Genomic DNA, 26,801 nt, shown 5'->3' on the forward strand with positions numbered 1-26,801 from the left:
AGTTGTGGATAAGTTTAAAGCAGGGTTAGGTTATAAAAAAAAAAAAATATATCCCAAGCCTTGAACATCTCACGGAGCACTGTTCAATCCGTCATCTGAAAATGGAAAGAGTATGGTACAACTGCAAACCTATCAAGACTTGGCCATCCACCTACACAGACAGGCCGGGCAAGGAGAGCATTCATCAGAGAAGCAGCCATGAAGCCCATGGAAACTTTGGAGGAGATACAGAGCCATAGCTCAGGTGGGAGAATCTGTTCACAGGACAACTATTAGTCGTACACACCACAAATCTGGCCTTTATGGAAGAGTGGCAAGAAGAAAGCCATTGTTGAAAGAAAGCCCTAAGAAGTCCTGTTTGCAGTCTGCTAGAAGCCATGTGGGGAACACTGTAAACACGTGGAAGAAGGTGCTCTGGTCAGCTGAGACCAAAAGTGTACATTTTGGCCTAAAAGCAAAACACTGTGGCGGAAAACTAACACTGCACATCACCCTGAACACACCATCCCCACTGTGAAACATGGTGGTGGCAGCATCATGTGGGGATGCTTTTCTTCAGCAGGGGCAGGAAAGCTGCTCAGAGTTGATAGGATTATGGATGGAACCAAATACAGGGCAATCTTAGAAAGAAAACCTACAAAAGACTTGAGACTGGGGAGGTTCACCTTCGAGCAGGACGACCCAAAACATCCAGCCAGAGCTACAATGGAAAGGTGTAGAGCAAAGCATATTCATGTGTTAGAATGGCCCACTCAAAGTCCAGACCTAAATCCAATGGAGAATCTGTGGCAAGACTTGAAAATTGCTGTTCACAGACACTTTCCATCCAATCTGACAGAGCTTGACCTATTTTGGAAAGAATAATGGGCAAAAATGTCCCTCTCTAGATGTGCAAAGCTGGTGGAGACATCCCCAAAAGACTTGCAGCTGAAATTGCAACGAAAGGTGGCTCTACAAAGTTTCGACTTTGGGGGGCTGAACACAAATGCCGCCACACTTTTCACAATTTGTAAAAACAGTTGAAAACCATTTATCATTTTCCTTCCAATTCACAATTATGTGCCACTTTTTGTTGGTCTAGCACATAAAATCCCAATAAAACACATTTACATTTTTGGTTGTAAAATGACAAAATGTGGAAAATTTCTAGGGGTATGAATACTATTTCAAGGAACTATCTCTGCACAGGAGCATGTCTCACAAGTAAAGGTTGGGGGGTAAATCCCTTGGAGGGCAAGTGGTTAAGGTTGCCTACCCCTGCATTAAGGTAAAAAAAAAAAAATACATTTTATTTCTCTGATGTGTAGAATTTCAAATAAAAATTCATAGAAAAAGAATGTTCTAAGAAAGGCTGTTCATTTTCCTAACAGTAGGTCAAATTGACAGTAATAGGAACATTTTTAAACAGTGAATGTGGTTTTCACTAGGTAAAGTCCATTCACTCCTAAATCAAATGTTAACAGCAAACAAAACCTTTCAAGTAACAGTCAAATGTTACCAGAACTTTTGTATGAAGAATTTGACCAGCTTTAGGGGCTTGTTTACAAGTGTGGTCATAGGTCAGTAAATGCAGGCAGTTGAGTTGTAATTTGACCATGCACCATGGATTGCTTTTCAGAGGCAGCAAGCTGCTTGCTACATGTATTAATGAGCCCCCTAGTCTGCTTTATGATAGTTCTTTAACCCCTTCACACCAATGGTACGCAAATTAGCAGTCCCACTGCACTTGGCTTTATGCCGTGAGGCTGATAATTTGCACACCTGTCTTTGTGCTGGGAGCACTCAGAACAGGGTCTCATGGAGGGCCCTGGGTCCCATTTTTACAATCATGACCCGTAACTCCTAATTCCAGGTCACCTGATCACCGTGATAGCCTCTGATTGGCTATCACAGTAATCAGTCACTGAAGCCCACCCGTTTTCTCTCTGGAGGAGAGCGGTATGTTGCATCTCTGTCCTTTGAGGGGGAAAGAAAAAGAAAAAAGTTAAAAAAAAAACCCCTAGCTCAAGGTTTGATCTAGTTCAGTGCCAGGGTTAGCGTTTGGGTCAATGTATTTTTAGAAATTATTTTGAGCTGTTCTTTGGTGTTCGGTTATGATAGTAGCAAGAAATATACAGCTAAAATGTTAAAAAAAAATTTTTTTTTTTTTTTTTTACTATGTTGGTCCAGTTTTCCTTTGATTTAAAAAATAAATAAAATCAGATATCCATTACCATTTACCACCAAATGAAAGCCCTGAAAGAAAAAAAAAACCGTGGTATAATTCACCTGGAGGCAAAAAGTAGTTGTGATATGTATGGTTTTGCTAACACGTCAAAGATTTGTTTTACCCTTAGACACAAAGGGGTTAAACATGTTAACCTATAAGAGCCAGTATATTCCCTCACTAATAAAATAGAACCTAAACTTTGCTGTGCAAGTGCTGTCACAAGTCCTGAGACACCAAATGGTAGTATGGTTGGCAATCATCAGTAAATTTAGTTTGTAAAAAAAAAATCAGTGATTTTTACAACAGTCTGTAAATATCAGGGGCTAATTTGTCATGCTGTGTTGCCTTTGTAAGGGTAAACCAGTTGAATTACTTGGTATGGGTATTGTCAGTGTTTCCATATTGTGTTTATATTTACATCTTTTTTTGTCATTGGTTTGTCAGTAAAATAAAATGTACTGCCTCAGTAAAACAAATATTGCATGAGGTTGGCAGCACTGAATGGTAGTTTCTGCATGAGAATGTTTACATATTTTGCTTCCCTACAACATTTTAACCACTTGTTTTGTAAGGCATTTATAGCTGCGGATTCAAGCTTTAATTTTATTTATGTAGAAGAGGGAGGACGACGACGAGGAAGAAACCAGTGTCAATGGCTCACAATACGAAGATGAGGAACTGGCTCGCTCAGGGGCTCCTTGGTTTAAGAAACCTTTAAAGAACATCTCTGTGGTAGATGGGGAACCGGTAAGGTTTACAGTAAAAATAACTGGAGAGCCAAAGCCTGAGGTGACGTGGTGGTTTGAAGGAGAGATGCTACAGGACTCTGAAGACTATCAATATATTGAAAGAGGGGAAACTTACTGCCTTTACCTACCTGAAACCTTCCCAGAGGATGAAGGAGAATATATGTGTAAAGTAGTGAACAGCAGGGGCACCGCTGCAAGCAGCTGCATTCTCAGCATTGAAAGTAAGAGTTAATGCTTTAGGATGTCATTGCACGAGTTCTAACACTTGGCAGGACACACTTATATTCTCTCTTTTCTTGCTTTCTAGCTGATGACTATTAACCTCCTGCTTTTATTGGAGACTTCCCTTTGACTCTCACTGCATCCAGCCTTCCTTCAGTGGGCCAAGGGACACGGGAAACTCTGCTGCACATTAATACGCCATTCCTGTAGTGCTGGCCTCACACTGCATGTGTTGCTGCCGTTGAGTAGAGCTGCTGAACAATGATGCAAGGGCTTTACAGGAAACACCGCATACAGGAAACAGCAGGATTTCATAGTGTATTTAATTGCCTTTATATACTTCTCTTGCTGACTTGATTTTTATAAAACTTTCTTCAGGAAATGAAATGTGCCGACTTTTAAGACTGACATAAGTGAAATGTAATGTCTTGATTTCTTAATAAATGATTTGTTTAAACTGTCATGTCATCTCATACATTTATTAAATAAAGTAAAAAAAATAAATAATTGAGACAAAAATTGGAAGCAAGATCATTTGTTTATTCTGTACAATGTTAAATCACAGTTAAAAAAGCTTCACATGAGTCATGCATATGCAGCTGTAAACAATACAGTTATTTGAATGCAATATCCAATTTGAACCTTATACACTTTCCAGGATGTGCAGTACTCAAATAACCAAATCAACCTAAAATCTTAAAAACTAGAAGTTCTTTATTATGTAGTTATCCTGAGCAATAAACATGAACTATTTGGAATCAATCTAACTTTATTACACAATTTTATTTGCACTATAAAAATGAATTCCATAGCTTCTCTGGGAACAAAAAAAAAAACAAAAAACAAAAGCTTTGCCTCAAGTTATATCTACACTATAGTTCAGAGGTTTTCTGACAAATGTACCATGACCTATTGTGGAGAATGCGTAACCTAACAGGCTGTAAGCTGTACAAACAACCTTACATTTCTCTATGTATTAAATATGCAATATACCACTAATTATAGTTAAAAGAAGATCACCACCAGATAACTAAAGAGTGTTTCCATACAGGAGCTATTTTCAGATAGAGACTTTATTCTGTTTGAAACAATAAAAAACAAAAAAAAAAAAACACACAAGTCAAAATTCTTAATTTTGGATAGTGTGGGAAAGTTAAAAACCAGAATCAGAATTTTAGCACGGTCTCAATTTTTCTTTCTTAAATTGCTGTGTCCACACTGGAGAGAGATTCCCTGCGTTCCTGTCCCAATGAAAAATGCCTCAAGGACAATTTAGGTGGTTTCAATTTTGTCACAGAAAGCAAAAAATTTCAGCAGCCATTAGCTTTCACCACCCTATCCAAAAGAAGAAGAAAAAAGAAAAGTCTGGAGCCAAAAACAAAAAAGCAATATTCTGTATCATTGAAACATCACCCTCATTCCTCCAGGAAAACAGCAGACTATTTTTGGGACATTTCTGACATTTTTATAGGCACACAATTTTGTTAATATTTGTGCACATACAGAATAATGCATTAGTGTTACCTCAATCCTTATGATGGTCGACTAGGATACTGGCTTATGATGGTCGACTAGGATACTGGCTTTAGACAAAGATACAAGGGCCGATCTTCTGAACTCACGGCCACTTATCCGTGGGCATCATTTCACAAAGGGCAGAAATGCATTCACATTTGTGTGACACTCATGTGACAGCACATTTGTCAAAATAAATACCCACAGAACTGATATTTGAACTATTAATAGTTAGCAAGCCACAGCAAAAACTATATATATATATATATATAAATATATAACAGGGTTAGTAAATTACGGCATCAGAAAACAAAAAGCTGCATATCATAAAAATAAAGCTATAAAAGCTGCTCAAATCAGACATTTAAAAAAAAATTGCATTTAACAGAAATCTAGACATTCTAAATCTTCCCAATTTGATTTAATAAGTTTAGCCTAGAGCAATAAAGCAAACCCCTCCCCCCCCCCAAAAAAAACTACCAATTATGAATTTGAAGACAGTCAAAAAGCCCAACCACTGAAAAATATTATTTTGAACAAAGTGGGAGAGGCTTAGACTGGCATTTTTTTTTTTTTTTTTTTTTAACTGTTGCCTGGCTCTACTGGGTGGAGATTTCCTATTGCTGACACCAGAACAATGAAGGGTCTGGGGGTTGAAGGGACAAAAAAAAAAAAAAAAAAAAATCTAAAAATTTCTTTAAATGGTTAATTCACCTTTCAAGAACTTCCAATGCAGGTAAGGGGTATTTGTAGATAAAATTCTGCAGCTCATGCCCTTGCTATAGGCCATATACATTCCTCCGAAAGCCTGACCGGAATACTCTTCCCAGGACGTTCCCAAGTGAGGAATGGTCCTTACTTGCTTATACCATCACAGGAGTGAGCGTTTTCGGATTCAAACCCCCTGAAAAAAGCTGCCACCCCCCCCACTCTCAGATGCAAAAGCTCTGAACTCATTTGAGAGCTCGTTCCTGTGATGGTAGAGGTGAGCAGTAACAACTAGGCCCCACTTAGCAATGTCCTGGGAGTATTTCAGTCAGGCTTTGGGAGGTATGTATATGGCCTACACCTACAGCAAGAGAATAATTCAACTTTAAATCAGAGCTGCAGTTTGCTTTTATCTACAGTCGACCCTTATCTGTGCCGGCAATTGTTTGGTAGAAGGTGAACTAACCCATTACAATTTATTACCATTGGCAACTAGTCATAGGAAGTGTGGGGAAGTCAGCTTAATTGCAACACAGACAGCAGTAAAAAAAAAAAAAAGCAAAAAAAAAAAAAAACCCCAGCTGGGCTCTACCCCTTCCCCACACTTTCTAAAAATCATAAAAAATTATATTATAATAAGAAATCATACTGGGATTGACTACACTTAAAAAAAAAACCCTTTTCACTGTAGCATGCCTCAAAACCAGGACAAATGTACAAGCACTCAACATTTCTGTGCTGCAAAGGATACCATCATGTTAAGATGTGGGGGATCTAATTCAACAGACAAAAAGACTTTTATAGCCTGAATCGATTATAAAGCAGTCCTAATAACTCAGTAAATGTTTAAGAAGCACATTTAGGTGCACATAAGATTACATAACATATTAAAACTAACCCTGTCACTAGAATAAAAAAAATAAAATAAAAAGCAAAAAGTACCCCCAGCAAAGATGACAGCTCATACTTACGGGTTCATGCACACTACACCAATTAGGTCTGTACACTGCCCAGGTCATCGTGTGGAGCAATTACCTGCAGATCTGAACCCATGGTTGCAGACTGCTCACAACCAGGGATGTATATCTGTTCCTTATTGCAGGTAATCAATCCAAGTATGAGAACAGATGCAGATAGTCCAACTGGAGAAGTACACTGATGTGGGTTGTGTATGGCTCTCGCCACTGTGCATAAAGGGCCTAACGCTCCTGCACTGCCAACCCCCACTGTACTGCAGACATGTAGCTGCCTGAAGAAGAATCTGACACTTCTGGGAGTACCATATTCTTGGCTTCCCCCTGTGCTGTGGCTCCTCCTGATGGCCCCTACATTGCAAAGGATCATTGTGGGGACTTAGGGTCAAACTGCTGAGCCCATCAGGAGACAAGTAGCAAACATTCTTGAAAGTGTGCCAGATGCTACAGAATCTTAAGGCAGCTCTATCTTTGCAATAAAGTGAAGATGGGCTGTGTGGGGGAGAGGCATGAATGAGCTCTCTTCGCCGGAGGCACTTTGTCATTTTTATTTTGGTGTCTTTAAACATAAGTCTTTTACAGGAAAGTGGATGCACCCAGTTGAACTGCACGATTTTAGTCACAAAGTACAGAACTTGAAATACACTAAAAACTCCTGAAACGGTTTTCCTTGAATGCTGGCAAAATGAATCACGTCTATACTACATTTATAAGTAAAAGTCATCAACACGTTATATGGAAACAGCTGGAATAAGACTTCCGGTACAGAAAATTTAGCATATCAAGGTTTGAAGCGCCACAAGTGTTAAAAAGCTATACATGTATTGCTGCTTTGGGTGTAATACTGCAAACTACCCACTACCTCTGTTCTGCTCATCTACCAGTCAGTCCAGAAGAATTATGAAGATGTACCTGCCTCGAGTCAAGCTTGGACAGAGTGAACCTAACACCAGGTCAGAGGTATCCCTAGGGTAGGTGTCACCCAGTGCGGAAACACTTGGTGACACCCCCTCCAAAAATCCCCGCAGAATGGATCGGATCTGCAGATTGAGCATAATGGATCTGACTCCGATCCATTATGCTCAATCCGCAGATCCGATGCATCCTGTGGGGATCGTCGGATTTCTTTACAACTTACCTTTTCTTGGAGCAGGTCCGGTGTCACCCCGACGAGGCTCGTCAGCATGCAACCTATACGGGGTGACACCGGACCCGCTCCAAGAAAAGGTAAGTTGTAAAGAAAGCAGACGATCCCCGCAGGATGCATCGGATCCATCCTGCGGGAATCGTCGGCTTGCTTTACAACTTACCTTTTTGTGGAGTGGGTCCGGTGTCACCCCGTGCGGTCACTGCACCAGGTGCATGTGCAAGCTGTGCCCACAAACCAACAATTTCTTGAAAATTAATCACAAATTCTGGGGCTAGGATCCTAGTTTAGAACATTGGTAGATAAGTTTCTGAAATAAAAAATCAAATCCTTAAACCTGCAATTGTGAACTAAACCTAGCTGTTTACTATACAAGAGTGTGTTCTGTATCTAGGCAGTGTAAAACCTCTATGCAAAAACGCAACTTGAAAACAGATCAGCTTTTATACATATTACAGTGTAGGAGAGGAAAACACGTCAGTACTCTACTCTGCATTAAAGCATTGGACATGTTAAGTCAGCTACAATAACCATACAACCCGTTACAAGAAAAATACATCACTTCTCAAAATCAGGCTCAACCGGCTAGTTCTATCAACAAAGAAAAGAATTGGCAGAGATATGAACACGGCAGAGTTATGAACACTACAGTGACTAATCTGGAGGGCAAATAAAAGTATAAAAAGTATGACAGATTTTGAGGGCAAATATGTTCCAAAAGCATTGCACATGTTTAGTAAAAAAAAAAAAAAAAAAATTAACATAACAGCCCTACAACCAATTGCAAAAAATACATCACTTCTCAAATAAAATCAGGCTCATTCGGATAGTTCTATGAACAAGGAACATAATTGGAAGAGATATGCACACTATTGTATGACAGTAATTTAGAGGGCAAATAATAGTTCAAAAAGCATCAATAGTGATGAACGACAATCTGCACTATTATGCATCATTATAGTGTTACCTTCTACATGAGCCCTTCTAGGTCCATGCTCATCGGCTCACCAATGGCATACACAGAAAAGGATTCCTCCTTATGGGTGGGAACTACCTCAGGACCTGATTTTATGAGCTATCAATTGCAGCATCTTCAGCACTGTGTGTGAAAATGAAGGCAGGGTTTTGAAACTTTTGTAAAAAATGTACAAAATATGCAGGACTTTTAATGTTAGAATCAGTACATTTCTTGGAAAATGCAAATAAATGATCTTAGAGGGAAAAAAAAAAAAAAACACAACAAGATCATACTCTGCTCATTGGCATACAGTCAAATTTAACGAGAAATCCTGACAAAAGAATATACATCTGCCATTGCAAGGTAATTAAACTTTAAGGACAAAGCCATAGCAGAAAAGACATAGGTCCTTTCTATTTTGTACAATATTAAAACTGTTCAGGAAAACAAAAGCAATAATTGTGTGCAAACTAAGGAACACATAATTTGCTTAATAGAGGAAAAAAATAAAATAAAAAAAAAAACAAACAAGACACCTCCCTAATAAATGGCATCAATATGCAGTCCAAATGCATGTTAATGGAGCAGATTTCAGCATAAACAAGCACAAACCTCAACGGGACAACATCATTGATATAATGCATATGTTTCCTTAGGTTGTGCTTACCTGAGGTACTTTGCAGCAAAACCTAAGGTGGAAGATCTGGGAAGGCATTGAGGATTAAATAGTTCTCTTTCCAACTATATAGATATATTAAGACCTGGAATTAGATTGACAGCCTCCAATTTCAACGGTCATAAATGTCATGTGAATTTTATCGGAACATGGCAAGTCTCAAAATTTATAAAGACATATCGTCATACAAAACTGCACAAAGAATAATTTCTCTGCCTATTTCCAAGTCAAGTAGGAGGTGGAGGAGAAACAAAACACTGGTATATAACAAAAAAAAAAAAAAAAGCCATCAGAGACTAGTTGAAATGACATTGCAGTTCTAGAATGTACAGGTTTAAGTTCAACTATATGGAAAAGACATATAAAGCAGCAACCTAATGGGATCATCACAGTATGTCACCAACTGAGCTGTACTGTAAAATCAACACAAGATCTGCAATTTTAAAATAAAGCTAGAAGACTGACAAGAAAAAACTTCCTGCAACTAATCCTACATACTTACCCGATAATCCACATTAACATATTGGTGTAATACACAGCACTGCACAGCAAGATCATTGCGCAACATTGGATCATTTGAGGTACTTACAGTGCATGTATCTAGGATGATGCACAGTTCTCCTCACAATATTAGAGCTACTCCTATACTGGATCATAGCTTTACTTCAGAGAATGGGCAAAAGACTGCATTTGATTGGGATCTAATAGAACAGAAGCAATAGTGAACTGGCAGGTTATGCAGAGTAAGCATTAATTTCTTACAAGGACATTTAAATAAAGCCTATCATCATTATCAATGCTGTCCCAAACAAATGGATCATGGTATGCATTACATTCTCCTTTCCATTCTAGTTCAACTGCATTATTGGTGAACACAGGGTTTTGATGGGCTAGTAAGCATAAAACAGGATTATCTCATCACAATCCTAGCATACTGACACTTATTTTTGTTCATAAGACTGAATGAGAGTCTGCAGGCTCATCTGGCATTCTATGCAGTTTACTGACTGAGTAGACTAAAAGTACATTAAAAAAAAAATAAAAATGAACCACTGAAATGAGGTCATAGGACATGTCATACTCCATTACCTGCTTACCTAAATACAAACTTCCTTTACATAGTTGCAGAGCCATGCCAATCAGTCTGTACAAATGTAAATGCCAGTGGACAGGAACCCTTAAGAGGGAATTTCCAGGGAAAACCGGAAATCCCCTATTTGCTTGTGAACCCTCCATAAAGCAATAAATCCCTCCCCTATCTGCCACCTCCTAAACAGCAGGTTACCCATCTGTCTGATTACAGTGCTTTAATCTAACGCTCGAGCAGTTTAAAGGGTTCTACGCTATTTTGTACAGCTGTGCAGGTATATACGCGTTGCAAGTAAGATCTGTTGTTAAGTCCGGCTCATAGTCAAAGCAAATCACAGAAGCTGAATAAGGGGAGGTCCACAAACAGAGGACTTTTTTTTTCTCCTGGAAACCTCTTTACTAGGTTCTCCAAGAAAAAGTTACACATCACTAACTCACAAAAGGTTTTTGTTTGGTTCACAGCCCCCAATTCATTAAATTTTCACAGCTGTGCTCAAGGCAAGTGGAGCCTAGCCCTTACCTGAAATCTCCCAAGTAGAGACAAACCAGCACTGCTGTATAAACTACACAACACCATCAAAAAATTCCAGCACTCAACCCTCCATACTAAAAATGTAATTTATTTCATAACAAAAAAGAATTAAAGTACAAGCATGGGGTAACCCTGTAGTAACCTCATACAATAAAAACACATGGACAAATATGGAAGTCATAATTGATGTCATTTTTAAAAATCTGTTTTGCAGCTGCCAGCCCAATATCTATTATACATGGGTCTACTGGGCAGTATAGATTTTTTAATGTTTTAAGAACATTCATTTGATTTTCTAATCGTTTTTGGGGTCAAACCGATGTTCATTTTTGACTGCAGTGATGGGGGAAAAAAAAAAAAAAAAGTAAAAACGTCTCCAAAGTTTCAGACAGTATGTGTTTATCATTCAGAAACTACATTCATTTTAAAATCATCAAATGTTAAAAAGCAAGAGACAACTTTCGGACGACATTCGTCCATTCTTCCAATGTGCAAAGACTTCTCATACGACTTTTCGCACAAATATTCTAGTCCAAAAATCTACACATGTACAGCCAGCTTTAGTGATTAGCACCCTCTGCCTACCTGCACAGGGGATATTGGTTCGAATCCCAGCCACAGTACCTGCAAGGAGTTTGCATGTTCTCCCGGTGTCTGTGTGGGTTTCCTGCCATACTCCAAAGACAAGCTGCTAGGTTAATTAGCGCCCGTCTAAATGAATATGAAATTAGGGGCCTTAGATTGTAAGCTTCTTGAGGGCAGGGGCTGATGTGAATATATATGTATGTAAAGAGTTGCACAAATTGTTGGTGCTATAAAATCATCACAAAACAAACAAAAAGCCAGCTACCCCCTAAAGCGGTCATTAGATGATTTCTATAAGGTATCTTTCTTAGAATGGTGGTCACTGGTAATTCTAAATATCTATACTACAAATATGTAACAAAATCTGTAACCACCATTCAAAGCAAGCTGTCTCAGAAGTAATCTATCGCCAACTACACTCCATTTAGGAGGGTTTCAGGAGGAGGCAGCTTTTGTGGACCCATGTATATGATGTGGACCTTGTATAAAATTGGAGTTAAAAAAAAAAAAATTGGTGACAATTATGATTTTGTTATACACTTGTTCATGGGTTTTAGGACTGTATGGAATTACTATAAGGCGGCATTTTACCTCACATTTTTAGGTTATTTATTCTTTTAATTATAGTTTATATTCTTGTGTGGAATGTTGACCGAGTGCTGGAATTGAGTCCCATTTTTGCTGGTAGTGTGTAGTACCCACAGTGTAACAAGGCTGGACCTCACCAACCTATTGAACTGTATAGTACTATTGTATGTATAAGAAATAGAAAGCTACAAAAGAATTGCTTCCCAGCATGACTATGTCCAGATCAGGTCCCAGGGTGCCAACAGCCTTTCACCCACACTCAATTTAATGAGATGGGGGCTTTCTAAATCACCTGTCTTCACCATGGAGACAATTTATCACAGATTATTATTTTCGTATCATATATTCCAGCAATGTTTCAGAACAGCAGGAGAGATGGATTTGCCCAACAGACTGATAAGAGTTTGACATTTTTTTTTAATGTTATGCCGCTTGCTGAGTTTATCTGTTTGAATCCACATCTTCACTGTACTGTTCAGAATATGACTGCCAAAAGGTTTTTCCAGGAGAACCTCTGAATAAAACATATCAAAACAGAAAATCGTGGAAACTGCAACTGCCAACTTTCTAGGGATGCAACCTCTGAGATTAGCACCCAGTTGCAGCCTTCATTGTATGGCGAGTCAATGACCCAGTGCACAAGTGTTGGGACACTCGGTCATGAAAATGCTTGTTTATATTTTACGTGCCACATGCAATCAAGGAAGGAGCATGAACTTCAAAAATATCAGCAATAGAAGCTTCCACTGTTCTTTATAGATTAGTGCCTTTTTACAAATTTAGTTTTCTCAGGTCTTAAATTCAAAATAAAAAAGGCTACATTATTTTTCTTCCTGTAACTACATCATGTTAAAAAAAAAATCAAAAAAAAATCAAAAAATCAAAAACGGCACACAAACAGTCTGGAAATATATCAATTTATGAAAAACAAAAACAGAACGGTATGAAGAGTGCTTTACAAGTCATAACAGTGGTCTTTTAAATGTGCCTGCTTTAAAGTTATATACATGCAGGAAAACAAACATGTAACGCTTACTACAGCAAAGGTGATTCAAAACCTACAAGAGCATAAAATACATTTCTCATAAAGAGAAACTGAAGAGAAAAAAATTGTATTCATGTTATAAAATACGTCCATTACCTTGTTATTTAACCATTAATAAAAATAAAAAAGCATTTTCTTTTTAAATACTCACATATCCAACTTACCGACACAGGAGGTTTCATATTATTTATTGTAAAGCACAAAACAGGCATTTTTAAAAGTGATGAAGTATACATTGAAAAAGTACATTTGTATCACAAAGCATTCTTTGACCACATAATAGTTGCAAATACATTTGCTGGAATGTGTACATCTACACTAATACTAAAAACAAACCAATTTGTCATTTCTACACAGAAATATAGCCTCCTATCAGTCAGTAGTGATAGTTTCTGTACATTTTTCAAAAAAAAACAAAAACAAAAAAAAAACATTTTTTAAACCAAAACAAATAATTAAGATCTTCATCAAGGCGTCTGCATCCAAACATTTAACAAAGGTTTTCCCCAACACAATGAAGCAAATACTGTACTGTCCACTTCGCATTACTGGCCCTGTGCAGAGGAAATACATAAGACATACAAAGAGTTAAACTAGACATTCCTTTAAAGGAAGCCAACTCAGGAGAGACCCTAAGGAAAGATTGGTTAACAAATGTTGGCTGCTTCCTGTATGGTTTCATTAGCCCTGAAAGGGGAAAATGTTGTGATCACACAGAAACCACATGTTGCACAGGAATTTGTTTTAAAAGTCTTTGTTACTATTTATCAAGGGCAAATAAATCTCCCCAAAATTCAGACAAATGTACTGATTTTAATGACATACCTGAGGCGCAGGAGGGTGCTGTGGCATTGTTTGGGGACTTGTGGTCTGTGCGTAATATGCAGCTTGTTGTCTGTAGTATTCTGCCCAGGCAGCGCTGTAATCAGGCTGGCCAGCAGGTGGTGCCGCACCTGCAGCTGGAACCGTTTGGCCTATAGTAGGGAATAAATGAATTGTTGACACAGAAAACTCAATAGTGATTGCAGAAAGTATTTCACCAAGGCCCCATTCACACGACCATTCTGAGCAGGTCAGCCTGTCAGTTTCAGGGGAACCTGGACGGACGGTCTGTCCATTCACCCCTATGGACTGGCGGGTGTAAACAAACGCTTGTCCATTTACACTCACCTACATCCAACCCCATAAAAACAAACGGAAGGGGAGCCATCCCCCTTGGTCTAGGCAGATCAGAGGGCAGAGATGACAGCCAGTCCATTTACATCCAACCGCAGAGTGGGCTCTGTCCGTGTCTGCTCTGCATAAACTGAGCAAACAAACGTGTCATCCGCCTGCTATGCTCAGTGGTGCATCAGTGGTTCCCCTGCTGAGCAAATCGGATTCTGCCCTGTGTGAAAGGGGCCTAAGGCTCCAGTTACACAATGTTTCTAGTAGTACAAACACACAAAACTACAGCACACACTTCAGCTGTCATACATAGTAAAAACGGCAGACTGAGGGATCTGGATGAACGTTAGTGGGGGCCCACAGATGAGGCAAATTGTACACAAGTATGGCATTTTACTAAAAGCATGTCACATGACCAGAAAATTGAGGAAAAGACAACAGCAGCAAAATGTCCCACCAAAAAAAACAAAACAAAAGCAAGCCTGCCTTTTAACAATGCAATGTGTGAATACAGAATAAGCCCCCGGTCAAATCACAGCCGATTTTGAAATTGTGCGACTTACAGTGAAGTTGCACGATTTCAAAATCAGGTGACAATTTCAGTTGTGATTTGCAAGACATCTCACAGATGTCTATGCAAATTGCAACAAAAGTAGTGCATGTACTACTTTAGAAATTGATGCATCTCAGACCAAGTCGGAACCGCACCGATATGACCGCTCTAATAGCGGACAACAGGGTGTGACTTGGCATACGATTTGAAAGTCACCTGGCATGCAAATCTCACCCGATGTGACTGGGGTGTAAGCCATTAGCCAACCAGGTTACTGCAGTTAGATGGTTTGTTAAGCCAATGTGGAACCCAGCAACATAGAAGGGAAAGCTTAAAAAGATTCATCAGAACAGTGACTCCCCTTGGAGCACTAATATAGTAAGGCAACATTTACCTCCGCATTCCTAATGTTACCATATATCCTTTCCGAATGTGTGCTTCGATATCAACTCACCAAAAATGCATCAATCTACCTTTAAAAGTAATAAACACTCTGCATTTTTCAGTTTAACACATAGGAATATTTATTTTATGGTGATTGGATTAAACTAGTTAATTCTTATCCCAGCATTTACAGCTTACATCTTTGCATTGTTGCTAGTGTCTGCTTTCTCAGTGCAGCTACCCTGATTTGTCAGATTTTACATGAAAAAAATTGTGGCCAGTTCTGTTAGCCTGGAGGAGGGGGTGAAATAATGCCTTGCCATCTTAGGCTATGGGGCTGTGTGATTCTATTGATGTGCAAACTGTAGGGAGACAACTTCAATCCCTGCACAAGAGGGGCTCCATAGGATACTGATAAAATAAAAAAGCCTCCCTGAAATCAGAAATCTGGTGCAGCAGTCAAAGCACCCGCTTAAAAACATAGGCAAGGATCAAAATATAAAGAAGCTGAATAATCAGTAAGCAAAAAAATCTGCTGAAAAATCTTGAGAACTGAGGGTTTAAAATGACTTAAAACTCCAAGGATCAAATGCAGGTGTGAAAGGAGCAAAGGGAAAACTATTTTGCTTTTTCCTTTATCAAGGTTTCATTTTTCTTTTTTAGAAGATTCAAACTTTACCTTGCTTTTTGTAATATTCTTCCCATGCTTTGGAGTAGTCTTGAGGAGGGGCTTGCTGGCCTATGAAAACAAAGATTGCAAAATATAAACAGGCTCACAAAGGTTCTGCTGTACAATGATCATGCACAAAATATCAAGACAGGAGCCCAACAGTGATGCTAGATATGTGCAGTAACCCAATACTGGGTCAGGTAACTGCAAGATTTCCAATGTAGTAAGCGGGTCTGGGGCTATTGCTAGTTAAGGTATCAGGCTTTGAATCCAGTTGTGGGTACAATTTTGCTATGGTCTGTTTCAGTATAGTAAATTCAGGCATGTGCTGGGTTTGTGAAAAAGCAACTAAATTTATGGCAGAACTGCATTGGCAAGGAAATCTCTGCATTCACTGGCCACACGCCCCAGCACTTGGATCTATCCCAAGCCAGTCCACACAAGTGTACAAATGCTTTGCAGCATCAAGTTTTCAATTTTCAAAAATGTAGCATTAGCTGATGCAGTCATCTATAATGCGGACAATGACACAATCAACCTTTGTGTACAACAGTCAATGAAACTATCATAATCAAACAGGCAGGCAAAAAAACATTTTTTTTTTAGTGGAACTTTAGTCAGAAATGATGTCCCGCTAGGTCACTTCATGCTGGCCCCTTTCGAGGTATAGCTATGTAAAAACAATAAAAACAAGTGCCTAAACTGCTTAAAATACAGTAATACACTGTGTCACACTGCTTGGCATATGCTCCCCGAATTTGTAGAGGCTGATCTGCTGACAGCCTTATAGCAGAACTAAACCCTCCTTTCATTAAGGGCTCGTTCATACCATACGTGCAGAAAAACTGATGCACAGATTTCACTTGCAGAGACATCAGTATACATCAGTTTTTATGGGCATTTCAATATTTCATACACATTGCAGATTGCTATGCCGAAAAAAAAAAGCACACAATACTAGTGTTGTGGTGTGAACAGGGCACATGTGCCAAGCAGAATGTGTGCAGAAAAACTGCCGTGTTTGCACCATGGTATGAACAAGGCCTTACAGACAAGGAAGCTGCTTCTGTTTGATCTACAACTACCATAGTGCGGCAAGTGATCAGTTACAACACCAGCCTTTCGATATTTGACAGTTTGGAATTACAAAAGTAAAATTTGACAGTTTGCAATCACAGCTTTCCAGCAATGTAACTTTTTTTAAACTTAAATAGATGAGTTTAGTTCTGCTTTACTGCTGCTCAGGGGCTCTGGGCTTCAGCAAAATGGCAGCCTCCAGCAAGAACAAGAGCAATGCTGGAGGCAATGAACAGCGCACACTGATTTTAGGAGCATAATTATTAACATGGAACGCATATTCCTTGCTAAAGAACATTTTTTATCAAGTAGTTATGGGTAAAGTTTGCTATAACATGGCAGTACTGGTAGGGAAGAAATATAAAATAATAAAAAACAGGTCTGTACAGCTATAATAAAACGGTGGGATATTGAGAGTCTTGAGGAAGCCCAGTCACAAGTTTCTCTTTAACTACTCGCCCAGAGGATTTACCCCCCCCCTTCCTGACCAGGCCATATTTTACGATACAACGCTGCGTTACTTTAACTGACAATTGTGCAGTCATGCAACACTACACAAATGAAATTTATGTCCTTTTTCCCCACAAGTAGAGCTTTCTTTTGGTGGTATTTGATCGCCTGTGCGGTTATTTTTTGCTCTATAAAAAACACAATGAATTGACTTTTTGCTATAAAACATCCAGTAAAAAAAGTGCGAAAAAAAAAATCCAATTTTGTCATAAATGTAGGCCAAAATGCACATCTTTGCTTACAAACGAACGCAGCCTGTAGAAATAATAATAATTAAAACGTTATGTATGCATGTTACATACCCATTTTTTTGTAATACTCTTCCCAAGCTTTTGTGTAATCCACTTGGCCAGATTGAGGGGCAGCTGGGGCATCAACTTGACAAAAAGGAGATAAGATATGTCAGAACTTTAGGACTGCAAAACATGCACGCAAGAAAGGAAAGGTACATAAAAAGAAAGACAAATCCGTAACGGACACTCACACATGTGCATGCAAAGCATGTAAGGTGCGCAAAACAAAATCAACATGCCACCTAAAAGAAAGGCAATCCTCATGATGCCTAAACCAAAATAATGTCTAATGGCAACATTTTCAAAGCTGCAACATCCACACCACACAATCTGGTGGATGTAGAATTCCAGCACTGCTGCCCACATTGTGTCCCGTTGCTCTCCGCCACAGAATGGATTTCCTTTAAGTATTATAACTGAGATGCTACCTTGTCCATTAGTTTGGGTTGGAGCTGGTCCAGCAGATGGAGCTGCAGGTGGCTGAGGTGCTTGCTGCTGGTAATAGTGAGCATAATAAGCTGCCCATGCTGCAGAATTGGGGTCTGTTCCTGCTTTACCTAAGAAATTAAACATCACACTCTTATAGAGTATTGTATGTAAACAAACCTACATAAAATTATCACCCAAATCCATCCACCCCACCACATAAATTCTTTAAAGTAGTTATCTCCACACTTAAAATACTTATTAAATCCCTCAGGGAACATGTATCTGGAACTCTTTGTCCCGCTCTGTTTTGTGCTGCTATTGTTGAGCTAGCAAGGTCAACAGTAGCTCCATTCACAACAAAATTGTGTGGCTGTGTTATCCATCTGATGCATGGATGTTTACCATCAGTGGTCAGATCGATGACATAGCCCAGCCAGTGATGACTGAACTTTTACTATTTGAACTAATGAACAGCCAGCAGTGGCGGGGCTGAGTGACAGATCTGCCAGCTGCTAGTCAACATTCACTACACTGGCAGATAGATAGAACAGCCCCACGACTGCAGACTAAGCATTCACAATGGTAAATAATCAGTCAGCACTAGGGCAGTGACAGGGGCTAATTAAGGAGCCAGGGATGGGAGCTGCAAAAACCAAGGGAGGTGCCATCCGGAGGCAAGTCATGCGAGTTTCACAGTCATCAGAGATGTGTGCTGCAGGGACCAGAGGAGGTACCAGATGAAGTGCAAGTCATGGAGACTTGTTAATTTTCCTACAGTTTACTATTGGGAGTGTGGGGGAATGTTTACCAGCAGCCACTATTTACTAGTTTAACTCCTTTGTTGTCAGATCAGACAGCCCTACCAGCACTAACTGAACATTTACCAATTTAATTGCAGTCTGCAATCACAATAGGATTGATCAGCGCTACCCAGGCTAGCAAAAGGTAAACCAGGGCGGTGTGGTCAAAGTAAGAACCAGAGAAGGGGTGGGGGCTTTAGTTCTGTGCTGTAATTTCCTCCTAGGAAGACCAATTGGGCTTCAGCCTGGGGTGGAACTACAAACAGAAATAATCTGGTGGATTTAGCTCAAACCCTCAGCAAAGGTCAGAATGTGACCAAGAGCTATGTACACCTGGTCTCCTGGGAGATCCAACAGGTATTTTTAAACTCAGGAGATACTTAACACTCCAGATTTGCCTGGCTGGATTAAAATATATACACCAGAAAAGGCTAGACTTTTGGAACCCACCCCAAAACTTTTACTAACCTTTGTGGCTGCAGTTTCCCCAATATTGCAGAAAACTGGTGTAACGAAAATACTACTGAAACTTTTCTTTGCCTATCCAGTTACCACTTTCCTATCCTTGCCAAGGGCCTTTGTGTAAATGATTTTCCTCTAGCCTGCACTGAATTAAGGATCTGTTAGGCTGAAATATGTCATGCCTATTAATGTACAGCACAGAGAAGCATGTTCAATGACTGTGCAGTGAAAATCCAAATGAAGCATTATGATCACTGCTGCGATCAACCAAAATCTTCATCAGCATTCCGCTACTCAATGAAGCACATGCACTGAATTATTTTTATCCTAGCAAACTAGACAAAATGTAAATGTAGGACTCCTAAGGATTCAAATGTAAACCATACACCCAAATTTTGAGTATAAATGATACTACCCATATTAAATGAATACATTACAAAATCAAGGTAAAAATGCAAACACAGACAAGACAACTTACTTGGGTCTGGCTGAGCTGGCTGCTGCCAATGCTGGTATGTGTTGCCCCAGCCCTGTGGGGCATATGGCGCGGGGGGACCGCTTTAAAAGATAATGACAAGCCTAGGTAAACACACCCGATCATAAATACAATCAAGCAATTCAAATAAAAATGTATTACTTACTGTGGTGCTGGGCCTGGAGGTCCTGGGTTATATGGTGGAGGGTTGTATGGTCCCATGGGAGCACCGGGGCCTGGAGGTCCAGGAGGTCCGTGGGGGCCAGGTACACCTCCAGGGGGTCCATGAGGAACTGGAGGCCCTAACGGATTAACTGGGCCCTGAAGAGTGAATAGATGAAATTAAGAACATACCTAGCCTTCAGTGCTCAAAAAAAAAAAAAAAAAATCCTCAAAGCTTTATGATTTATATAAATTTTAGTGTTTCAACAGTCAATATAATCAACTCCAGTTTGAGGAACAAGTACAACACTGATCACAAATAAAAGCGGTTATTTAGGCTGAGGGGTCATAAATATCCCAATATTTGTAGGTAATACAACTAATCTAAGTATCATCTTGATACAATAAAGCCTGCTGCACAAGGGTTAGCAGCAAGTCCTGTTTACAAATTTTCTAACCTGCCCAATGAGTTACATGAACATTGAAAGCGGTTATTAAACCCAAATGCAATATATTGCAGCTTACCAATCATTAGATGGCTACATTAGTTTTCTTTTAAGGCTTCCTTCCCCCGTTTTCACTTGTGATCTGGACAGTAACACCCCACCTCCTGAATTACAGTGCCCCCTATATTAGTCAAGGTGCAACCAGGGGCACAACTGGACAGCAGCATTGTCAACAGGGACGACGACGGAGGGTTCTGAATACAAACTCCAGCTAATGCATTATAAGCAGTTACAGCAAACCTTTATTTTGTTTTGGGATCATCCCTGTAACTGAAATATCTGCAAGACTTATTCCCAAACGCCCCTATAGCATTTGACAGGTTTGTAACGCTCCCCAAACACTCCATGCGTGTTTTTGTGCCTTTTCATAGGCATTTTCCAAGCGTTAAAACCACACAGCAAACGCCTATAATGAAGTTAATGGTATTAACGCCCCACAAACGCCTGACAAGCGTTTGAGGAGTGTCACCATAGAATTGAATGGGAGGCGCTGAAAGGCTTCAACTCCTCCTGACTCTGCACAAGGCATCAATTTTTCCACAACGCTAATGCTTCAGGGTGAACAGCACTGTGTACTGCCATGTGTATAATTTTTATAGGCTTTTAAAGAGCATTAAAAATGCCCCTCAAACGCCTGCTTACAAAGCTAGTGTGAACTGAGGATTCCTGGCCAGATCACCCAATGAAAATAGAAGAAAGCCCAACAAGAAAACAAAATGTAGCCATCGCATCCAAGAAATGGTAAGCTGAAATAATATTTGCTTTTGGGTTTAATACTGCTGAATTTTTCCTGTCTCTATAAGGAAGGAAAGAACAGGGAAATAGTCTCTTTAGGATGTATGCTCCTCACCATAAAAATGACCAATGCCAGAAGGGAAAAAAAAAAAAAAAACACTAATGAATCTTGACAGTACAACAATCTAAAAACAAGGGTGGATATCACCACTTGTGGCTTTTCAACAGCAAATCAGGCCATATGTAACAATGCAGAAATTCTGAACATTATACATACCCCTATTTTTTCTTCAATTAGTTGCCTTGCATAGTCTATCTGTTGTGGAGAGCCGCGCACAGTAAATAACTTCATGTTTGGGTCGGAATTCGGTGGAGGGTTTCTCTGAAGCTCTATTTTAGCTCCAGATTGTTGGCTTATGTTCTTGATAGTTTCACCACCTGAAAAAACGCAGATCAAGGACAGAGTAAAGAATTAAAATTGCAACAGACGTCAAAAAGCCACTAGAATTACGTTTACAGATGTCCCAATAAAAAGTTAGAATTGACAACTACTACAAAAACTTCAGAGATAACTAAAACCTTAGCTGCAATTAGTAAGCAGTATGCTAAAAACAGCTGTCAGTCAGCTAGCACTTTGTAGCATTATTAACCAATACCTTTTCCAATGATGAGTCCAGTTTTTACTGTGAGAACAGCAAAGTTAAATTCCTGCAGACCTCCTGGGGGGCCCATATTCCAGTTTCCTTGTCCTCTACCCCTTCCTCTGCCACCCGGACCAGGGCCACCAGCATTTCCGGCCTACATGTGATAAAAGACACAAAATTATCAAAATAAAAAGGTTATAACTAAAGAAGTGTGAAAATCGACCTAAACTGTTAATATTTCTTGAACTCTCCACCAAGTTTTTGTGTAAAGGGACATCTCGTGTTTCACTTAAGAAGTTTCACTGAACCAGAGAAACAACAAAAAAAAAAAAAAAAAAAAAAACCTATACTAACTATATTCCACTTTAAAGCGAGTTGATGACTTGCAACACAATCCTACCATAATGCAAAGTGTGCCAACATGGCGTCTCAATGAAAGGCTACACATAACTGTAAATTAAACCTGTGACAAAGTAATCTTCCTAAAAGATGTCCAGTACAGAAAAAAAGGGCAAGGATCTAAGAAGCAATGCATTAGCACAAAATAAAATGCTCCTTACATAAACTAGACACCAATTTCTAATCTTGCATTTGAGAAAAGGGTTAAAAAAGGGTCATCAGCTTAGAAAATGCACCCATATTTTGCAGAGTACTGCATATCCAATAGGATTTATTAAAAACAAAACCAGGAACAGCATGCACAGGGTCAGCAATGGGAGGGGCAGAGAAGTAGTGTCTAAGAAGTAGGTGCTGTGTTATAACAGGAAAATCTACAGAAATTAAAAGCCGAGAGACAGGATGTGTAGCTCTGACTGGCAAGTACAGTGGATATGAAAAGTCTACACACCCTTGTTAAAATGTCAGGTTTCTGTGAGGTAAAAGAGAAATATTATTTCAGAACTTTTTTCACCTTTAATGTGACGTATAAACTGTACAACTCAAATGAAAAACAAACAAATCTTTGGGGGGGGGGGGGGGGGTGTCAGTAAACGTAAAAAATAAAATGTGTTTGCATATGTGTGCACACCCTCTTATAACTGGGGGTGTAGCTGTGTTCAGAATGAAAGCAATCACATTCAAAATCATGTTAAATAGGAGTCAGTACACACCTGCCATCATTTAAAGTGCCTCTGAGTAACCCCGAATAAAGTTCAGCTGTTCTAATAGGTCTTTTCCAACATTTTCTTAGTTGCATCCTACAGCAAAAAGCCATGGTCTGCAGAGAGCTTCCAAAGCATCAGAGGGATCTCATTGTTAAAAAGGTACCAGTCAGGAGAAGGGTACAAAAGAATTTCCAAGGAATTATATATACCACTGAACACAGTGAAGACAGTCATCAAGTGGAGAGAATATGGCGCAACAGTGACATTACCAAGAACTGGACATCCCTCCAAAATTGATGAAAAGACGAGAAGAAAAATGGTCTGGGAGGCTGCCAAGAGGCCTACAGCAACATTAAAGGAGCTGCAGGAATATCTGGCAAGTACTGGCTGTGTGGTACATGTGACAACAATTTCCCGTAATCTTCATATGCGCTATGGGGTAGAATGGCAAGACGGAAGTCTTTTCTTACGAAGAAAAACCATCCAAGCCCGGCTAAATTTTTCAAATACACATTTGAAGTCTCCAAAAAAGCATGTGGGAAAATGTGTTCTGGTCTGATGACACCAAGTTGAACTTTCTGACCATAATTGCAAAAGATATGTTTGGCACAAAAACAACATCATGCTTTGGGGCTGTTTTTCTTTGGATGGAATTGGGGCCTTAGTCAAGGTAGAGGGAATTATGAACAGTTCCAAATACCAGTCAATATTGGCACAAAACCTTCAGGCTTCTGCTAGAAAGCTTAACATGAAGAGGAACTTCACCTTTCAGCATGACGACCCAAAGCATACATCCAAATCAACAAAGAAATGGCTTCACCAGAAGATTAAAGTTTTGGAATGGCCCAGCCAGAGCCCGGACCTGAATCCGATCAAAAATCTGCGAGGTGATCTGAAGAGGGCTGTGCACAGGAGATGTCCTCGCAATCGGACAGATTTGGGGTGTTTTTGCAAGGAAGAGTGGACAAATATTGCCAAGTCAAGATGTGCCATGCTGATAGCCTTGTCCCCATAAAGACTAATAAAATCAAAAAGGTGCTTCAACAAGGGTGTGCACACTTATGCAACCATATTATTTTAACTTCCCTCCACCTAAAATATTTCAGTTTGATGTTCAACTGAATTGTACAGTTTATAGGTCACATTAAAAGGTGGAAAAGGTTCTGAAATGATTTATCTATGTCTAATTTTTTTTACAATGAAACCTGACATGTAGACTTTTTATATCCACTGAATATGCATGCTGATCCATAGAGATGGGAGATCTGGGGTGGTATTAAATACCAAGTCTATAGGGGGTGGATGATGGGTTGTGCCATCCATTACACGGTCCACTCTGAAAGATGTGCTCTAATATATTCCACACCACTAAATCAACACAGTACTGTCAGATTAATAGACAGAAGTTGTTTGTACAACAGCGACTTCTAAAATTCATTCAATGAACCATTGCACTTTTGCTAACTAGTCTGGAAAAAAACACAAACCTGGACACTGCGCAGCAAGTCTGTTATGATCTCTGCAGCATGCTGACATCTGTCTGGAGGACCTGTGATCTGTGCTATTCTTTCTGGAGTTGAACCATCATCTGCAAGAGAAAAATTCTGTCAGGAAAATTCACATTTTCTTAAGTAACAACTTAAAAGAAAAATACCAACCTGGTTTAAACTGAATTCTGACGCCTGCGTCGCTCTGAATTTTCTTGATCATTTCACCATTCCTGCCTATTACAATTCCAACAGCAAATCGAGGTATGGGTACCTTGAAAACAAACAGGGACTAAATATGGCACCAGCAAAGGCTTCCCAGACATTACTGCAGTAAGTTGTAAGTCTGTCAGCAGAAAATATAGCTGACAGCCAGAAATTACGATGAGCCTGCTAAAAGTATCAGTTCCTTGATGGATCAGAGATCAATTAGTAGTTTATACAAGTTTTTAGCTTCAAGATTACTTTGTCAGTACAAGTACAAAACTGTACAACTCCTTAATTTATTTCCAGACAGAAAGATTCTCTATACTTACATCAATTCCTTCATTCCCGCCTATTCTTGAGCCATATTCATTCCTTGCTTCTCTGAAACCTCCTTGATCACGTATTAATTCTAACACCATGTCCTTAGCTTGCTGTAAAAAAAATAAAGAGCATGGTTAAAGCGGTTCTTCTCTCCTGTAGTTGCTGGCTTCATAAAATGACACTGTCCAGGGATCCAGCGTCATCCTCACTGAGGCTAGTTACTAGCTTTCGGGTTCCTGGAGGCGGCATCCTGTGGGCAGCCAGCTATGCTGCTTTTGGGTTCACAGCTGGATGCCCACTGCACTTTATGAATGGTCCTGCAGTCTTCTGGGACAGTAATATCCCTGGAGAACTTCAGCTTAGATCGCCTACCTGTCAAAGCTAGTTACCTGCTCTTCCCGACCCCAAAAATTATATAACAAACATGGTGGGGGTGCAAGAGACCAGGAGGACAAAGTGGAAATTTCCCTTTTGGGTGACATTCCGCTTTAAACGGTTCACCTTGCATATTGCTCATCACACCCTAATGTTTTGTTTAGTACCTGCACTTTGTAAGGATCTCCTGTAATTCTTAATGGCTTGTCTGTTCCTGTGTTTTGGGGTCCATCCTGAATCATGACCATCTTGACTCCTGCACGTTCCTGCGAGAAAGTAAAAGATTAATTTAAAAAAACAAAAAAAAAAACAAAAAAAAACAAAAAAAAAAAAAAAACTTACTTTGCTCAGAGACAGCAGTTAAAAGGTATTCATTCATACCTGAAGTTGTTTAATAGTTTCCCCTCCTTTTCCGATGACCAGTCCAGCTTTACCAGAAGGAATCATGATTTCCTGAACTGTGCTCCCAGGGCCATCTCCATGGTATCCAGGAGTGGGCCTTCCCTTTTCAACAATCTGATCGAGCAACCTCTTTGCACCTCTGCAACAGGAAAAAAAAAACAACAAAACACTTGTATTAGTATAGGAAATTGTACCTATCAAAATTTGATCAAGTGGAGGTAGTGCTTTACTTACTGGACAGAATCAGGGGTTCCAGTTAACATGCAGGATCGGTCAGGCATCCCACCACTATCTGAAATGGCAACCAGACAGTTTAAAAACAAGTCCCAAAACAAAATCCTTTTCTTCAAAAAAAAAGGACAAAAGTGAATAAACAGGCATATGTCACAAATCAAAACCAGATTCCAGTTGCTAGCCTTGGCTGCAATTAAGCTGAACCAATTAAACCTTACAAACAAGCCAAAAGCCTCAGATGCATGCTGCTATTTGTCCACAGGTAAATAGATGCTAAAATACTACACACTGCCTTCCTAAATACTGCATCCAATATGTAGCTTCAGAGACATCTCCTTTTACAAGAGCTAGGTCCGCAATGTCCAATATTTTTAAGCGCCACTAAAATTGCATGTTACAGGAGCTCTGGTCATGGGTTAAATTTTCAAAACATTTACCAATTAGAAATGTGCAAGAGTCAAGTCTAGTCACACAAAACTTATGTGCCCTCTTTTTAACAGTTCATGACCATTTCAGTGTGGAAGATAAAGAAAACACTGACAGACCAACAATTTTCCTTCTGAAAACTTGCTGTCCTGCTATTTGTGTCCCCTCTAGTGAGAAATAACTTGTTGCTCCTGGCAGCCACAGTCACCAGGACTGAAAATCACAAATTCTATTTTTTCACAAATATATAATGAAACTCTTCCAGTGATCCACACTTGTAAGAGCAAAATATACCTGGAGCAATCTGAATCTTGCAGCCAGATTCCTGTTGAATGCGTGAAATCTGTTCACCACCTCTACCAATGACTAAAAAAAAACACAA

At 39.5% G+C, this 26,801-nt stretch overlaps 2 protein-coding genes across 10 annotated transcripts in view; one reads left to right on the forward strand and one right to left on the reverse strand.

The window, feature by feature from the left end:
• NEXN (nexilin F-actin binding protein) overlaps positions 1 to 3,643 on the forward strand; it is a 77,920-nt gene extending 74,277 nt beyond the window's left edge. For 4 of the 5 annotated variants that reach the window (XM_089692193.1, XM_089692196.1, XM_089692195.1 and 1 more), the window contains 2 exons: positions 2,825 to 3,179; positions 3,266 to 3,643. In XM_089692193.1, the coding sequence (XP_089548319.1) occupies positions 2,825 to 3,179; positions 3,266 to 3,279 (369 nt within the window). In that variant the 3' untranslated portion in view covers positions 3,280 to 3,643. Of the gene's footprint in view, positions 1 to 2,824; positions 3,191 to 3,265 lie in introns of those variants that run through there. The other variant, XM_089692194.1, reaches the window with a different exon arrangement.
• Positions 3,644 to 3,699: 56 nt separating this feature from the next.
• Positions 3,700 to 26,801, reverse strand: part of FUBP1 (far upstream element binding protein 1) — a 31,697-nt gene continuing 8,595 nt past the window's right edge. For 2 of the 5 annotated variants that reach the window (XM_089692199.1, XM_089692198.1), the window contains 16 exons: positions 26,714 to 26,785; positions 25,994 to 26,051; positions 25,739 to 25,898; positions 25,525 to 25,623; positions 24,991 to 25,092; positions 24,626 to 24,728; positions 24,455 to 24,555; positions 21,877 to 22,018; positions 21,498 to 21,658; positions 19,984 to 20,138; positions 19,821 to 19,900; positions 18,080 to 18,208; positions 17,661 to 17,735; positions 15,781 to 15,840; positions 13,823 to 13,971; positions 3,700 to 13,551 (listed from right to left, as the gene is read on the reverse strand). In XM_089692199.1, coding sequence (XP_089548325.1) covers positions 13,543 to 13,551; positions 13,823 to 13,971; positions 15,781 to 15,840; positions 17,661 to 17,735; positions 18,080 to 18,208; positions 19,821 to 19,900; positions 19,984 to 20,138; positions 21,498 to 21,658; positions 21,877 to 22,018; positions 24,455 to 24,555; positions 24,626 to 24,728; positions 24,991 to 25,092; positions 25,525 to 25,623; positions 25,739 to 25,898; positions 25,994 to 26,051; positions 26,714 to 26,785 — 1,655 coding nt within the window. In that variant the 3' untranslated portion in view covers positions 3,700 to 13,542. The remainder of the gene's footprint in view (positions 13,552 to 13,822; positions 13,972 to 15,780; positions 15,841 to 17,660; positions 17,736 to 18,079; positions 18,209 to 19,820; positions 19,901 to 19,983; positions 20,139 to 21,497; positions 21,659 to 21,876; positions 22,019 to 24,454; positions 24,556 to 24,625; positions 24,729 to 24,990; positions 25,093 to 25,524; positions 25,624 to 25,738; positions 25,899 to 25,993; positions 26,052 to 26,713; positions 26,786 to 26,801) is intronic. The other 3 variants (XM_089692201.1, XM_089692200.1, XM_089692202.1) reach the window with 2 other exon arrangements.

Source organism: Staurois parvus, unplaced genomic scaffold (assembly GCF_062004578.1).
Source record: "Staurois parvus isolate SC_StPar_1 unplaced genomic scaffold, SC_StPar_1.0 ptg000578l, whole genome shotgun sequence".
NCBI lineage: Eukaryota > Metazoa > Chordata > Amphibia > Anura > Ranidae > Staurois > Staurois parvus.